The 18,568-nt window shown below is 31.8% G+C and overlaps 3 protein-coding genes across 3 annotated transcripts; all 3 read left to right on the top strand.

Moving 5' to 3' along the window:
• Positions 1–7,101: 7,101 nt before the first annotated feature.
• Positions 7,102–9,088, top strand: LOC123198568 (monooxygenase 2-like). Its single transcript, XM_044613271.1, has 4 exons — positions 7,102–7,534; positions 7,622–7,868; positions 7,946–8,171; positions 8,425–9,088. The coding sequence occupies exons 1-4, from the start codon at positions 7,311–7,313 to the stop codon at positions 8,982–8,984; spliced, it is 1,257 nt and encodes a 418-aa protein (XP_044469206.1). The 5' UTR covers positions 7,102–7,310; the 3' UTR covers positions 8,985–9,088.
• Positions 9,089–12,334: 3,246 nt separating this feature from the next.
• On the top strand, positions 12,335–15,239 carry LOC123198687 (probable cinnamyl alcohol dehydrogenase 9). Its single transcript, XM_044613435.1, has 5 exons — positions 12,335–12,588; positions 13,266–13,379; positions 13,737–14,250; positions 14,359–14,512; positions 14,712–15,239. Exons 1-5 carry the CDS (start codon positions 12,491–12,493, stop codon positions 14,906–14,908), a joined length of 1,077 nt encoding a protein of 358 aa, XP_044469370.1. The 5' UTR covers positions 12,335–12,490; the 3' UTR covers positions 14,909–15,239.
• A 1,092-nt stretch (positions 15,240–16,331) lies between these two features.
• Positions 16,332–17,938, top strand: LOC123199528 (citrate-binding protein-like). Its single transcript, XM_044614566.1, has 2 exons — positions 16,332–16,715; positions 17,439–17,938. The coding sequence occupies exons 1-2, from the start codon at positions 16,431–16,433 to the stop codon at positions 17,820–17,822; spliced, it is 669 nt and encodes a 222-aa protein (XP_044470501.1). The 5' UTR covers positions 16,332–16,430; the 3' UTR covers positions 17,823–17,938.
• The last annotated feature ends 630 nt before the right edge of the window (positions 17,939–18,568 follow it).

Below are 18,568 nucleotides of genomic sequence, written 5' to 3'. Positions count from 1 at the left end.
GATTTAATCATTCATATATATATATATATATATATATATATATATATATATATATATATATATATATATATATATATATATATCTTTTATCACTCCTAACATTGGAATTATATTTATTCTTTAAATTCACTCCAACACTCCCAAAAAAAAAAAAGACGTATGAAAAACAAACAAACAATCCATGAATAAATAAGACAACAACACTTTATATCATTCTTTCTCGAATAATAAATGTTTTCTTTGGCAGTCACATATTTAGAATTATTTAAAGAAAAATTTTTCTATCCTTTCCATAATAAATAAATATAACTTTATAAAAGTTAATCTCATAAATAAGGAAGAACTACTTGTCAACTTCTTCAAATAAAAAAGGAGCCAAAAGCTTTCCTACCCAAAGTTTGACGCATTGATAAAGTTTTATTAGCTAAGTTTTGAAAATTTAAAATACCACTCACCATCCAATTTTGTTAATATCTTCTATAATTTTGTTATGGTTTAAATGACTCATTTACTCATTCTTAGTATAATGACTAAAATATCCTCATTAATCAATTTAATTAAAAATATTAATTTAAACTATTTAATTTAGTAATTGAATATAAAATACTAACTCACCCTTAATAATATAGTGACCAAATTACCCTTTCTATTTAAATTGAAATTAAAACAACACATTGTTTAGTGACCAAACTTTGCCTTTCATTTCACTAGACAATTGCCACCTACCGAATCAATCCCATTGCTATAAAAGGGAAACTTAATGTGAATAAATTAGACACGTTCGAACTTGCTCAGCACATTGTTTAAAGAATGGTAAGTGTTGGAGATTCTAGTTAAAGGAGACTTGGAGGCTATGAGTCGACAAAAGGGTATGTATCAAAATACAAAAATGAAAATCACAAAGTAGAGACTGCTAAAAGATACTACAAAGAATACTAAATAACCTTAAGAGTTTTATTATTACAACACTGCAGGTCCAACAACCCGATCCACTATCAAGATATTATCTACTTTGGACATATAATCTATTATGATTTTGTTTCTAGAGTTTACAACTCAAAACATGTCTTAATAATTTAAGACACTCAAGCTATTTAACTAATTTGAACTTAGCATTCCTGAGCAATGTGAGATGCACACTTAATCTCAACATCTCTCCTTTGTCTTATCAATGTGAGATTTTCCTAAGGGTATTATATACACCTCCCTTATGGGACTCAACATCCTCGCTAAAGGTTTACCTTACTATTACTCAAGCCCTAAAGGATTGACTAGTCAACCTGGGTCCTACCGTTTAGGTCTTCAATAATTCCTTCATTTTAGTTTTCAATTATACATGGCTTCGTTTTTTACTTACAATTTTTCTAATAATAAAAAATTAAATCCTATTTTAATTTTACATTCGTAAAGTAAAAAATTTTGAGTTATATTCAAGGGGAGTTAGGTAAGAAGAGAAGTACAATAAAATTATAGAGAAGATAGAACACATAGGTTTTATTTTAATAATTACAAACCCAAAATAATAAATAAAAATAAAAAGCATTCACATAAGTTTTTTAAGTTATATATCGAACACCATGCATATACAAACATATATACATCATAATCAAAATTGAAATTAATTAATTTTAATTATTTTACTCAAGTGTTAATTTCTTTTAGTCCTTTAAGTTTCCATAATTACAATTCAACTCAAAAAGATTTCAAATTTGTAATTCAACAAAACTAGGTTAAAACTGTAATTTCCACCTTGAATGGGTGTGCAAACCTCAAGAACAGTCATTCATCTTTATGTATTTGAAATTCCACAAAATTTCAGATACGTGAATAACTAGGTGAATTATGAACAAATGTCCAAGCGAATGAGCATGTTTTCAATAGATGAACGAACGTTCATCAAAGATGCATGGGTTTTACTCTACAGAATGTCGACAATAGGGAAAGTTTGTGTTCATTCTAGCAACAAGATACGTCAACGAACGGTTGTGCATTGTTTCGCGTGCACCCATTCATGACATGTTTTCCAAGTTTTGCATTGATGTAATTGCTAAAAAACTTCTCCAAATCTAGTACGCCTTCATCAAGATGGGGTAATATGACATGAATGCCATCCTTACGCCAATGACAACCCTTGAAATACTAACAATGCATATCGAAGGTGATTTCACGCAACAACTTGAAACCTAATGACAATCAATTGAATTTTTAATAACCTGCAAACTTTGAAAATATCAAAGAAAGTCAAGAAACTAAAATACTATAAATATAACACAAATTTTATATTGTTTGCATGGCCTTAAACATAATGGAACAACAAAACATTAGCCAACAATTTAAAGTAAAATAACATCAATTATAAAATTGCAACAACAATTTTATAACATACAATTACAATTTATAATGACATTTAATTCGACATTAACAAATATGCAATTGAATTAAATAAATTCATTGATATAATTTTGTTAATTAATTCCTCAAGGTTGGTTTTGATGCCATTGTAGAGAATTTGCAGCCCTTAGACAACAAAATAGCAATTACAAAATTTTAATAATAAACAAACATACCACAAAAACCCTTTATGGATTGCCTTGTAGGATAATTAATTCATAAACATGTTATTTATACTTATAAAGTGTTTATTAAATATACCTATGTAGGCGGCTTTTTTTACTTTCATTGATTGAGACAGATCACAAAGTCGCTCCCAAAACCAAGTATAGGTCTAAACTTTGGTATCCACATGAAGAATGAACATGATTGGAAGCTAAAACCATGCTCAAAGGCTACTAAACTTTGAGGATGGTATATGTGGTATTTTGATGAAACTCAAGGCCTGAAGAAGAAAAGAGACTTTCATTAAATATATTGCGGCTAGGGTTCTCAAGGCACATAATAATACATATGTGTGCTATGGATTCCTTTCTTTTCGAGAAGAAGAAAAAAAAAAGTGTGCCCTTGCATTTTTTTTCATGTGAGAATTGTGTATGTGTGTGTATATATATACACACAAAAAAAAAAAATTATGATTTTTTTTTTCAGAAATCATAGAGTGCATTTTTTTTCAGATTTTCGAATGATTTTTTGATTGGTGACATTCTAATGTATTTCAATTTATAGAGTTCGAATTTCAATTTCGTTTTTTCGATTTTTGCCGTTTTATGATAAATCGACCTTTTTTTTATATTTTCTAACGATTTTTTGATTGTTCACATTCTATGGTATTTCAATGTATAGAATTCGAATTTCAGTTTTGAATTTTACTATTTTATGATATATCGACTCGTATTATCCAGATTTTCGAACGATTTTTTGATTGTTGATATTCTAGGTATTTCAACATTTAGAATTCAAATTTCAATTCCCTTTTTTTCCACACACCTGTGAATATGAAATGTCAATTTTATACTAGTCGACGATGTGCACAATTATTTCCTTAGGCCGATAAATTCGATCAATCAACACAAACTTTAACCTCATTAATTGACCTAAAGCTCGGGCCCCAACTTGTCTGTGATGTGGCATGATTTGATCAACCAAACATGTATAGGTAAGATTCATTTGGTTGATTTGAAACACTTCACCGACTTTGGACTTGTTTCATGTATATACCACTCACAATTTTCAGCGTTGCATTTAATTTCCCATCGTGCCTTGCCAAACTTCTTGACCATAAATTGAAATCCTTTAAGGCAAATTGTTTCATAGCATCTTTCAATTATACTTTATTATGAAAAATATCACCAACCTTTACACCATTCTTCTCTCGGATCGATCTGGTATTACCTGATGATGTTGATAGTTTTGGAGAAAAATCAGGAAGCCACCTAAACGGATTAGTGGGGAAATTGTCAAATACTGACCCAAAATAATTTCTACCACTTGAAATAAGATCTTCAAGCTGCAAACTATCCATACTCTCGGTAACTAGTGGTATATACTTGGGCTCTACCTCTTTAGAAGGAATATCGGACATATCATTTCCATCAAAGTCACCCTAGTTAGGAACCCTATCTTTTTCTTCATGAGCCCATGAGTTTGTAATATACAATGGGTCATTATTGAAATAAATCAAGTTTTCCAAATTATATTTTTTTTTCACTCCACTAATTTCTTCTTCATCTTCTTCCTCTTGCCCTTCAATTGGGGTACATCTAACAAAAACAGAAATACATTCTTATAAGTATTGAGACATATCAATAAGACATTGGACATCTTCATCATTTTGGATCTGTACGGGGCAATCGAGCTCAATTTTTCTTGGTTTCATTAATAGTTGAAGGTAGTTTTTCATTGGACCAATACCGCAAGACTCTTTCAAAAGCTCAATAAATCCCTCAAATGTTGTTCCATAAGGAATTTTAATCAATTGTTTGGATCCTCAAATATATTTCATTGTGTTGTCGTCACCTTGAATCCATTCTCCTTAGTAACGAACCAATGCATACCTATCCATTTTAATTATCAATCCTGCAATGACAAGTTTTTAGAAATAATTATTTATTTATAACAAAAAACTGTAATAACTATGTAAAACAGTCTTACAATTATTAATATAAAAAAATCTCTTATATTTTTCTAATATTTATTTAACCCCCTATAATTATTTAACAATTTATGTAACAACCTTGTATGTTATCTTGTATCAAAATGCATCTATCTATTCTTAACATTCCATTTAAAGCATTTTTACAATGTTTAATATCAAAATACCCCATATATTTTTTTAATATTTCATTTAACCCCTTATAAATATCTAATATTTTCTTTAACACCCTTGCATAATATCTTGTATCAAAATGTATCTATCTATTCTTAATATTTAATTAAAAACGTTTTTACAATGTTTAATATCAAAATACCCCCTATATTTTTTCTAATATTTTATTTAACCCCTTATAATTATCTAATAATTTATTTAACAATCTTTCCTGTTATCTTGTATGAAAATGTATATATCTATTCTTAACATTTCATTTAAAGCGTTCTTACTATGTTTACTATCAAAATACCCCCTATATTTTTTAACATTTCATTTAACCCCTTATCTAATATTTCATTTAATACCCTCATATGTTTCTTATTATCAAAATACATTTATTCATTTTTAACATATTTTAAAATCCTTCATATATTATGAATTATCAAAATACCCCCATGTTTTTCTTAACATTTCATTTAACCCTCTATAATTATCTAACCTTTCATTTAACACCATTTTATGTTCTTTTGTATCAAAAAACCATCTATCTATTCTTAACCTATTATTTAAATCTTTCATGTATTATGTAATTTCAAAATACCCTCTATGTTATTTTAATATTTTTTTACCCTCATAATTACCTAACATTACATTTACCACCATTGTATGTTGTCTCATATCAAAATACATTTATCTATTCCTAAAATTTCATTTATAATGCTCTTACAATGTTTAATATCAAAATGTCCCTCATATTTTTATAACATTTCATTTGACCCCCATAATTATCTAACACTTCATTTAACACTCTTATATGTTGTCTTGTATCAAAATATACCTATTTATTGTTAACATGTTATTGAAATCTTTTATATATTGTATAATATCAAAATGCCCCTCATATTTCTCTAGCATTTATTTAACCCTTATATTATTATCTAATATTCAAGTATCCCTTTTACATGACATATAAACTAGATTTAATAAATAAAATTAAGTTTTTAGGTTAAAATCCGTATAAATACTTTTTTTCATGAATAACCTTTTTTCGATTCGAATTTAAAAATACGAACTTTTTTCGTTCGAACGAATTCGTACTAATTTATATTGAGTAAAAATGAGAGTGAGAGTGAGTGCTTGAATGAGATGAGAACTATGTGCAATAAGAGTGAGATAGAAGGTTTATATAGATGTGGTGAAAGATAATTTTGGTATTTTAAAAAAAGTTTAGGGTATTTTTATTTAGGAATAAGAAAATTGGATATTTTTGCTTATCAATAGGGAAATTGGGTTTTTTTGCTTAATAGAGGGGTAATTTGGTCATTTAATATAATTTCCCTGGATAGTTTAGTATTATTCAATTGCTTCTGCGGGGATTCCATCAAGGCTCCTTTTTTTCACTTAATGATTGGAGTCAAAAGGCAGACCCTGGGGTTTGATTCAAGCATGGCGGCTTTTCTTTATCCAATTAAGAATAAATTTATATCAAACTGTCTTCTATTTTCACTTTACCACTTAATATTTCGGATAGTTAATTAATTATAACTAATTTTATAATAAAACAATTCTAATTCAATTGTTATACCTTCATAGTTAACTATTCATTTTTCTTTTTTGAAAATTGAATGAATTTGATGCCAAATTTCTTTATTACTTAATTTTAAGCCTCTTCAACCACAATAATATATTTGCAACTAAAAAAAACCATAATCAGATCAATTTATTTCACAAAAAAGCATAAGTCTAAATCAAATTTATATACTAGGGTAATTTCGTTTGACTTTAACATGCTCGCTATGAAAGTATAACCCTTTGATGCGTTTGGTTTATATAATATTTTATTACAAAAAATAAAATATTATTAGGAAGATAAATTATTTTTAAGATTATTAAATATAAATTATTATTATTATTATATTTGATAAAAATAGATAGATATAAATAATTATTATATTTAGATAGATGTAATAAAAATATACTAGAATATTTTTTTACTTAAATGTTTTTAAGTATAATTATTATAAAATATTATTTATACTAATTAAAAATTTGGTTATTTTTATTTAAAAAATTAAAAAATAAAGATAAAATAATAATAAAATCAAGATTATATTGATAATTTTTAAATATTTAAAATGAAATTACTAATAAGATTAATCTTTTTTTTCTAATTATCAACTAAACAACATAATTTTATTAATAAAAATTAGATTTACCATGAATCAAACAACACCTCTGTGTTGGGATTCTTTTGTTTTTTTTTGGGAGTTCCATTATTAATCAACCGCCCTTTGAAAGGGACGGTTCGTTGAATTTAATAATTTATTTATTAATTTTGATCCCAATATTTCAAGAATAGAAAAGTCAAGTCCCACGTGATGTCTTTCATTACCTTCACTAAATTATTGAAAAATTAACCTCTTCAAGGGCATTGTCCCCATGACTTGATCTAAAAAAATTATTAATGCACTTCGTCCGACTGACAGGAGTTTGAATCCATTTTTCCTTTTTGTACCTGAAAATTTGTATATAAGTTGATAGTGATTTATTTGATGCAATAGAGGCACAGCAGTTGTTTTTTAGACAAAGAAAGAGAAGAAAATTATTGATGAAAATGGTGGAGGAAGAGGTGGTGATAGTTGGTGCAGGGATAGCAGGGTTGGCCACGGCGGTGGCTCTGCAAAGACTTGGAATTCGAGCCTTGGTTTTAGAAAAAGCTCAAGGCCTCCGATCCACTGGTGCTGCTTTAACCCTCGGCCCCAACGCATGGTTTGCTCTTGATGCTCTTGGTGTTGCCCACAAACTCTCTTCCATCTATGCTCCTATAAAGAGGTAACCAAAAATCTTCACAACCTTGTTGGTTAATCATTTATTTATACAAGCGATCCAAAAGTAATTAGTTATTTTGTGATATTACAGGGGATCTTTCACCGATGTTAGAACTGGAGCTACTAGGGAAGTCTCACTTGCCGCACCTGAAGCCACCGGGTTTCGAGCTGGACCCAGACCAGTTCATCGAAAAACCTTATTAGAGGCCTTGGCAGACGAATTGCCGATTGGGGTAATTCGGTTTTCTTCCCAGATTGACGCCATTGAAACACAATCACTGAACGGTTCTCCCATTCCTGTTTTACATTTAAGTGATGGTACTGTAATCAAATCCAAGGTAATTAAGTGGCATGTTTTTTTTGTTAATTTTGTGATTTAGTTTTAGTTCCTAATTGGTTATTGCTTTGGTTTCAGATTCTGATAGGATGCGATGGTGTAAACTCGATTGTGGCACGCTGGTTAGGACTTGGAGCAGCGGTGGAATCAGGAAGATCAGCCGTGCGTGGACTGGCTGTGTTTCCTGATGGCCATGGCTTGAAGCATGAAGTCAGTCAATTTCTAGATGTAGGCATAAGGGCTGGTTTTGTTCCTCTGAATGACAAAGAAGTTTATTGGTTCTTGTCTTATAGATCTTCAACAGGTTTGCATTCTTACTAGTGTCATTTTATACATCCCTCAGCTACTAGGGCTTGATTTGAACTAAACCGGCTTAGTCTAAGAAGTTGGGCTCAATGAATTTGAGCTATATTCAAACTGATCAATTTTTTATTCAAAACGAATTCAAACCAAAGGGTGTTAGAGCTCAACTTAGTTGGTATCCACTCTTACTTGCTACCTAGTGATTGGCAATAGGTGACGGGAAGACCCATTTAATTGGCTTTGTTTGTTTCCAGGGGAAATAATGGCAAGAGATCCAGAATCACTAAAACAAGCAATACTTGAGAATTTTGCCAAGGATTTCCCTGAAAGATACAAAGATATGGTCCGGCATAGCGAGCTTTCAACATTGACATGGGCTCCGTTGAAGTTCAGGTATCCATGGGGCATTGCTTTTGGCGATTTAAGGAAGGGAAACATCACGGTGGCCGGTGATGCGATGCACCCCATGACACCTGACCTTGCACAAGGTGGCTGTGCAGCTTTAGAAGATGCAGTAGTACTCGGCCGACACATTGGCAATTCCCTGTTAAAAAATGGAGGACTTATTCCAGGGGCAATTGCTCAGGCTTTAGATGGCTACGTTCAGGAAAGAAAATGGCGTGTGAGTTGGATAGTTACAGGGGCATTCCTTGCAGGGTGGATTCAACAAGCAGGGTCAAATTGGTGGATGAAAATCCTGAGAGCTCTCTTTTACATGTTTCTCTTTAGCCAGATCATTACTGTTGCTGATTATGATTGTGGGAAACTGCCTAGAGTCTCTTCTGAATCCAGTAATTCAAAGAAAATAGAATAAGCTTTCGTAATGTAATGAAGTGAGATGATTCTTGAACAAAAATAAAATAATATGTATGGATTTTTAAAAAAAAATTAAATATCAAGTTTCTAGTGATTTCTCAATCGCATAATTTCCCTCAATTTGTTATTTGGATTGCATTGGCAAGCCATTTCTTAATTTTTGATTTCTCCATCTTTCATGTTTATTAGGAAGAATATTTGTAGCAACAATGATGGGCTGTTAGCATACATGTTAGATCGGTCTGGGCTGAGCTGCCCCGGAGGAAAGAAATAATTGGGCCAATTACAAAGGAATAGCCCAAGCCTTGCAATCTTTGTAGTCTTTGCCGTGTAGAAATCTCGATCCACAATTTTCAATTTACAATTAATAAATTATATACCGCTCATAACTCATATTAAGAAGCTCTATTTCCATTTACACATGAATATGAACACATTTTTTAATATATAATTAGATAAATAGGTAATATCTCAGTGTATAATTAAATGTTATTTTATCGTTAATTTATAATCACCGAATCACATGATGACCAAACACTATGTATTTAATTATACTCAAAATTGAGTTCATATCGTTTTATTATTTATACCTACATTGTGTCATCACTTGTACAACAACAACAATAATAATAATAATAATAATGTCAAATGAGCATTTTCCACACAAGGTTTGATCAAAAAAATAAAAAGTTTTATTCTTTAAATTCGTAAACGTCATTTTCCTACCTTTCGGTCAAATTTGGTGGTTAGTTTTAGCAATTGTCTAAGTTCCTTAACCACTTAGTGAAACTTTGTGTTTATAGTTGTCTTTGTATGAATGAATAAAAGGTATTTTAACTTATATAAAGTTGTGAAAGTGTTAAAAATAGATTCGAGGTAGATTCTCACAAGGTGGAGCCTTTGAACCCAAGTTTGACATGAAAGACCCTTTCTATGACACCTCTAGGGCTTTGGGGATATGTTTCTTGGTATGAATTTTATGTGTTAAATGTTTATTTCACTGTGCTTTAACACTTTGATTTGGATCACAAACCTTTCACTAACATGAGTGGCCTAGTGGTTGAATTATATTCACAATACATAACCATTTTAAGGATTAATAAGTTTATGGGATAAAAACATATTCAAGTGAGTTAAAATCTCACTTGTTTTTCTAAACTTTTAGTTGAAACGAGGAAGTTTAAGATCTCCTAAATTTTTAGAGTGAAACCTCTTCAGCTATGAGAGGCTGAACTCTCTTCAACCTTAGCTATTTGTCTATCCTCATGATCAGTAAAGAGACAATACCTGTCAAAAGAACCTAAAAGAAGAATTGATAAAGAGAACTAAAATCAAACAACTTGAAAACTTGAATGATCAGATTGAAAAATAACGAAGATGACTGGCTGTTTTTAGCAATCGATCACTCTTGATGGCTGCCAATCGTAAAACCAGATTATAGTCACATGTTCCATCTGTGAGAAAATTTGAAAAAGTACAACATGTGACACTGTCATCCATAATTATTTTATGTCCTGTGTCAAGATACTAAATATAAACGGCCAAAAACTTATTCTGACCCAATGTTTAGTGAATTTGAAAGTTTCACCTACTCATTTTTTAAAATCTAAATACCTACCATTATATTAAAATTTATTATTAAAATTATACGTAAAAATGCTATTTAAAAAATCTAAAAATTTATCACATTTTCTTCTCTCAAAGTTTAAAAATTTGATAAATTTTCTCCTTTCAAAGTTTAAAAAATAACTATTTTTTCCTAGGGTTTTGGCTCTCCTTTCTCAATGATAATTTCGCTGGTTGACAGTTGACTGTCCCATTTATCCTCTTCTTCGACCAATAGTCGACTATTTTAGATGAACCAAAGTGAGTACAGAAGATTTGTCCATCGGGAGACACCTAGAGAACTAAAGCCCTCAACAGGAGACACCTAGACAAAGCATCATAGCTCGAGAGCACAATGAAGATTCATCTTTAGATGGAGATAGTGTCTCCTAGTCTTCTCATTGTCGCGCTTCATGGGTTGTCCTCATCGCACTTTGTGGGTCATCGTCATCGAGCTTCAGTTTGTCTGGAATCGTAGACCGTTGACTGAAGAAGAGGGTGGATGGAAAGGTTAGCTGTCGGCCATCAGAGTTGTCACTTGAGAAGGGAAACAAAAATCCTAGGGGGAAGTAATCATTTTTCAAACTTTGGGTAAAGAAAAATTGTTAAATTTTAAATCTGAGGGAATGTGATAAATTTTTATTTTTTAAATATTTTTACTAAATAGTATTTTTACGCTTAATTTTAACAGTAAATTTTAATAGAATGGAAAATATTTAAGTTTTTGAAAATTAACAGGTAACACTTTGGGATTTCACTAAATCTTGGGTGGGAATAATTCTTTTGGCCAAAACATAATCACAAAGTGTTCTATATGTATAGACAATAAATGTTCATAGTTTGGTAAAAACACCAACCAAGGAAAATATTGGAAATCCCATCACTAAAAGTAAAAATAGTATAAAAGAGGCCAACCTATGCTTCGTATGCAACTAATGAATGAATTTTTATTGGAAATTCTGGGTGAATATATTAATGGAATCGCAGAAATTGCCACATGCATGGTCTCCATGTGCCACCGTTTTGTTTCCTCAATTAAAAGCCACAGCAGTTGGCAGTTTTAAGCCTTAAAATCTGCATTAATATTCTCATCCAATCTGCCTCTTCTGTTTCTCTAAATTAGAGATGAAAATGGACCGTGTTAGGCCATATCGCATCAGTTTCGATGCGATCCATTAGACTAGACCCATTTAGGTGTGACCCATCGGATCTCCAGACCTATAAACTAGGCACAATCCACTATAATGGCTGTATCCTTTTAGATCAGGTTTTTTAACCGTATCTTCGACCGACTCGTTTAACATGTCTACTCTAAACTAAATTTCTCCTTGGAATCCAGATGAGAATATTTTCTGGACAGCAACTTTCCTAATAAGTTTTGAATCTTTCGATGTAGCATCAAAACTACCATAAAAACTACACCTTTTCACTTTCTATCCCTACTTAGAATCCAGATGCCCGCCTAGCAAGTCAGTTTCAGACTGCCCAAGAAAAAACTTAATGTCAACAGAAATTTAATCTTCATTTATCAAAATAAAATAATTTAAATAAATAAATAATCTTTTTACGCATATTAAAATCATGAAAATGTAAAAGTTTTTTTTTTTTTAAATTTCTAGCAAATATGCATTTGTTAATAGAGAGTGTTAAATGATAATTTTATATATATATATTTCCGTTATGTAATATATTATATATTATTGTTGACAAAACAGTGAGTTACATCAAGACAGGTCTGCCTGTACTCGTGCATTATTAACGTGGACAATAGTCAAGTTACATCAAGACTGTTCCTGTTCCAGTTCTCTCCTCTACATAGATACACTCTAGCTTCTTCTGTACTGAACACATTTCCTCACTCTACTCATCAAGAAATACTTACAGAGTGTAGAGATAAGAATGGCGAAATCTCCAGAAGAAGAGCACCCACAAAAGGCTCTTGGTTGGGCTGCCAGGGATAGCTCTGGAGTCCTCTCTCCTTTCCATTTCTCCAGAAGGTACTTTTTTTTTTCTTCTATTAAATTTTTTTGGTTTATATTTTTGTTTCCTTTTGGCAAGCATTTGTGCATTTGTATATATGTTGTATCTTTGAGATGGCTTTGTATGTATATGCTCTTTAGTTTTTCAACAAGAATAATCAATTTTTTAATTTAAAGTTTTCTGCTTTATGAGCTTATAATATTGTTTGTATAAATATTATTTGCTGGAATGACTAACATGCCCCTTTGATTGTATTTCAAATGATCTTAATTGCTGTGTTCCTGGATTATGCTTTAGGGGAGAAGGAAAAAATCTTGGTCATGGTACTTGAATGCTGTGATGTTGGTTATCAGGTCTTATTTTGGTACCAGATTGGTAATCCTGGTCATGCTTTAAAAGTAGCACGTTATGTTGAATACATGTTGTGTGACTGTTAAGGTAGTAAGATTTTTCAATGATTCTTAACAATTCTATTTCGAGCAATTTGGTGCAATGGATTGACTAATAGGGATTCTTTTTATTGAATGATCTAACTAGTCCACTGAAGTCTGGTTTCATAGATTGGTTATTTTTATCATTTGCGCTTGAGCTTGCAAATGGAGTTTACATTTTGTTTCAGGACAATTAGGTCAGCTTTTCTTGTGATGATGTTAATTTGGTCGTATATAAAGGTTTTTTATTGCTTTATTGGCAGAGAAAACGGCGATGACGATGTCACCATCAAAATCCTTTACTGTGGAGTTTGTCATTCTGACTTGCATTCTTGCAAAAGTGAATGGGGTGTCTCCAATTACCCTCTCGTTCCTGGGTATGATACTATTTCTTCTTGAAACCATAATGTTTAACATATGTTATTCTATTCTTAGATTTGAATTTGATGTAACTACATAGAATTTTCCCTGGTTGTGTTGCAACATATTCTTTTGTGATATGCTGTTGAATGATTTAGTATTTATTTGCCAAGTCAGGGCCTGGCTTGATGTAAATCAATTTTAGGTGCTTACAAATTGCATGGTCTGCTAATCTTGACTATTATGATCTTTCAGAAAACCTTAATGATAAATAATGTGAAGCTAATTTTATGAATCCTAAGCTTTGAAATGTGTTTTAGCTTGTGCATGTTTGAGGACTTTTTATGATGGTATATCTTATTCTTCATCTGCAGGCATGAAATTGTTGGTGTTGTGACGAAAGTTGGGAAAGCAGTGACAAAATTCAAAGTGGACGACAAGGTTGGTGTTGGTGTCATGGTGAGCTCCTGCAAGAATTGTGACTGCTGCAAGCAGGATTTGGAGAATTACTGTCCTAACATGATATTAACCTATAACTCCATTAATCATGATGGGACAAAAACTTATGGAGGTTATTCTGATATGATCATTGTTGATCAGCATTATGTGCTTCGCTTTCCTGACAACTTGCCTCTTGATGCGGGTGCTCCACTGTTGTGTGCGGGTATCACAGTATACAGCCCAATGAAGTATTATGGAATGACTGAGGCTGGCAAGCATTTGGGTGTAGCAGGGCTTGGTGGGCTTGGTCATGTTGCTGTGAAAATTGGTAAGGCCATGGGGTTGAAAGTAACCGTCATCAGTACCTCCCTAAAGAAGGAGAGCGAAGCAATCAATAGACTTGGTGCCGATTCGTTCCTTGTTAGCACTGATCCTGCAAAACTTAAGGTGACTAAACTTGATCTGTCATTCTATACAAACCAGCTTGTAGGGAAATCAATTGTACGATAATAGGCTGTTCATGAATCACTGATAGTTTTGTGTTCCACCTTACAGGCAGCCACAGGCACCATGGATTACATCATTGATACTGTGTCTGCAGTTCATCCCCTGCTTCCACTACTCAGTCTTTTGAAGGTTAATGGAAAACTGATCACCGTGGGCTTGCCTGAGAAGCCTCTAGAGCTGCCTATTTTTCCTTTAGTCTTGGGTAAGTTACATATCCAAAAGCCCTCACCTCAAGTAACTAAAATTAGGATCTCCAAAAGAGTGATCCTTCTGTCAAATCTCACGCCTACAGAATCTTGGCTTTAAGATAACAAATATATTGCACAAAACTTTAGACAGATGGAATCTTTTATCAATGAACTTGCCTGCAATTTATAGAATTGTATAATTTCATGGTACAGGGCGGAGGCTTGTCGGTGGAAGTGAAGTTGGAGGGATCAAGGAGACTCAGGAAATGCTTGACTTTTGTGCCAAGAACAATATTACTGCTGACATTGAGGTGATCAAGATGGAGCAAATCAACACAGCCATGGAGAGGCTTGCAAAATCTGATGTGAGGTATCGATTTGTGATCGATGTGGGCAACTCCAAGCTGTAGGTTGGTTACAATCCATGGCCTGCTACAAGTCTTTTATCCTATGGCCTAAATAAATACCAGAGTAAGTTTCAGTTTTATGGTTTGCTATATGTTATGAAAGTGGATGAACAGAAAAGATAATATCCGTCTGTGTCTTGGACTTGTGTTGGCCTCCAGTTTGGTTCAACTGAGAATAATTTTGTCGTTATCTAGTTGCCTATGGGCATGCCATCAACGAAGAATAATTTTGTTGTTATCTAGTTACCTATGGGCCATGACATCTCGATAATCGTATTGTGCTTTCCTGTCAGTCATTATTAATATGGAAAGTTGCACCAGTTTCATTTCCCCACTGTCTTGATGTTGATCATATTAGAGGACTCTTATAACAGCTCAAACTCATTCAATCGGACATAGAAATTAAACATGAAACAAACTGCTTTATTTATATTTGAATCACTCAGTACGTAAATGTTTTGATTTATTGTAGAAGGAATAGAAAAAGAGAATAAGAAGGAGCCAATTCTCCTCTAGGCCAATGGCCTCCTTTAATGATTTTTCTAAATATCTCTTTGATGTTTCACCTTCTGTTCTCTCCATCCGTTCCACCAAATGATTCTTATTAAAATTTGTTTGACTGACCAAATATACATGTGTACCATCAAATTAAATGCATTTTAATATTAAATATATAATTCAGATTATACTTTTAGTATTAAATTATATAATTTTTTTTTAAATATTAATTTTAAACAATTAATCAATTAAATGATCCGACCGCTGGTTGACATCCCAGTTCCAAAACTTTGCCATATATCATACTGTCTCCGCCTCCATGCAAGTCCACTTGATCCAAAAAAAAAAAGGTTGTCAGTTGATTTTTCTTTATCCTCTATTGGGTACTTCAATAGAAGACTTTGAATAAATGTGGTCTCCTCACTTCATTCTCCAGCCGATAAGTAAATTTAGAAGACTTGATTGATACCAGAACTGTGTTGGGTAAACTGTAAAATGTGAAAAGGTTTTTATTTTTAAATGTGTTTGATGATTAATTGTTAACCTAATAAGTTAATAATATAGCATTTTGTGCTACGGAAAATGAGTATACATATCCATTTTTAAGTATACAAATTAGTATATATATTGAATATTATTTTATTTTTAATTTAAAATATACCGAACCAATTAATGATACACATAAAATGTGTATTCATTTACATACTCAAAATAAATATGTATAGTTTTATTAATGAAAAGTTATTTAAAATATTCTTTCATATGATTCATTATGCACTAATGAAACTAAATTCCTGGGTTATTCTTCTTTCTTTTCAACTGCTAGATGTGTCGTTCTCAGCTGAGCTAGATTTGTGCTGGCTTCCTATATACTCACGAGTGTCACGGAGTTCCACTACATATTCCAAATTCTCATTCTACTTAATTTACACGCACCATCACTATCAGCATACATGCTTCAACTGTACAAAATTTCTACTTTAAACTTTTATCTTCCATACATTCTGCTCTTATCTCTGGCCCAAAAATGGCGTCGATATCTCTGAAGGAACGAGCGTGCTTGATCCTTACACTTCAGCTCATCAATATGGCAGACCAAGCTTCTTTTGCTTCGGGAGCTATTGATCCTACCGAGGGTTTTGTGTCCCTCAATTTAAAACCATCAGATTTTTCTGTGCAGACGCCCTATGATGTGCCAACAGATGAGCGATACAGCTTCCAAAATGGGATTCACAAGCTGTGGGTATACTCCACAGACAAGCCTCACACTCCTACTAGCAAAACCAAGCCACGAACTGAGATCCGTATATTGGTAAGCGAGAAAATTTAGCATATAATAGTTTATAGTTAATTTAACTTCTTGATAATCTGATTCCTGTTAATTTAACTTGTTGTATCTTATGTTAATGATGTTTGCTTGTCAGGACTGGCCAGTAATATGATTTCAACTTATTGTGTTTTACCCTATCTAAGAATTAGATTTCGTATATCTTGTCTTATTGGGATTAAATTTATTCTTACTTGATTTAGATTTGAATATTGACAAAATTGTCATTCTTTTTAGTTGAACTCTTATTAGGTGGATGAAACAAAATTTTACTACTTTTCATATGAATTTTGTTTTACTGAATTCTTGTTTTGTTGTGTTTATTAGCGTCAAAACTATTCTAAGAATTTATGGTATCAACAAAATTTGTAAATAGGTGAGAAATATTATATATATAAATAAATTATATTAATTTATTAATATAAATTGCCGTGACAACATTTGATTAAATATTTTTTAAGTGAAAGAAAAATATATAATTATAACATTTAATTATGTGTTGTCAAATCAGTTTATAAGAATAGGTGAGCAAGATTAACTATACAGGAAACCATTATGGTGTCAAAGTATTGTTTACATACACGGCCCTAAGTCGCGATATTGGGTTTGGCATAAGTGCATAAGACTTTTCCAGTGTTGAAATAAGTGTTATTTAAGCTTTTGTTGATAGTGTCTCTAATTCTTGAATGGAATCTCTTTAATTTACAGGGACATGATTACTCATCTGGGTTATGGCAATTTGAAGGTTATGGCTACATCCCAACTGGAACATCAGGTGTTTCGATCATGCAAATTTTTGGAGCCAGTCAGCATGCCACAACTCTAATGGTTAGGGTTTATAACGGTTCACTCACATACTACACGAGCCCAGTCCTGGTCCCAAACATCTACAACAAATGGTTCAGGCTAAATGTAATTCATGATGTGGGCAAATCTGTTAAGGTTTATATTGATGGAATTCTCAAGCATCAAGGTCCTAATCGAGGCGGAACATCTCATTACTTCAAATTTGGTGTTTATGCTCAAGAGGGTGATTCTTATTATATGGAATCCCAGTGGAAGGACATCAGAGTTCTTAAAAAACATAATTGATTTTTGTTTCTTTTGTGTTACTATAAGAGAAAAACTTAAATAAGAGTCTCACCATCTCACTTGGTTGATTTGGAAGACCATCCAATAAAATAAAGAGGAGTATTGTTAATTTAAAACATTGGTTTCAATTAAAAAGTAATTATTTATAATGTAAGAATTAATTAAAGCTATATGAACAAATAAATTCATTCAAATCAAAATTGGTAGGATTTATGCACAAGTTATAAAATATTCAATTGAAATTCTTTAGGGTTATAAGAATATCAGATATATATACTTTCTGAATCTGTAGGCTTTCAAAATTATCTACATTGATGTGATGAGTCTTTCTCTTGGAAAACCTGTCTGAATAATAATATTCAATAGATAAAACAGTCTTGTATTATGATTTTGAAGAGATATAACAAAAATATAATAATTTATTGGATCACTATAAAAGATTTAATTAATCTTAAGGTTTACACCAATGATATCTTTGGAGAGATATAACAAAAATATAATAATTTATTGGATCACTATTAAAGATTTAATAAATCTTAAGGTTCACACCAATGATATCCTTCCTAGTGGAAAATGTCAGCTGAGACTTGGGGATACTAATCCAATGGGCACAAATATATTTGTCTTTTTTTTATGTTTCAGTCTGGAAAAAACCTTTAACGGATGTGATTGAACTTCACAAGGATTGCCACTCTGGACAATAGATTGTGTATAAATTCCTTTGTAACTGTTGAAGATAGGTTATG

This window comes from Mangifera indica, chromosome 16, assembly GCF_011075055.1.
Source record: "Mangifera indica cultivar Alphonso chromosome 16, CATAS_Mindica_2.1, whole genome shotgun sequence".
Classification (NCBI taxonomy): domain Eukaryota; kingdom Viridiplantae; phylum Streptophyta; class Magnoliopsida; order Sapindales; family Anacardiaceae; genus Mangifera; species Mangifera indica.
Note: the sequence above shows the minus strand (reverse complement) of the source record. Positions and strands in the feature narration are given on the sequence as shown.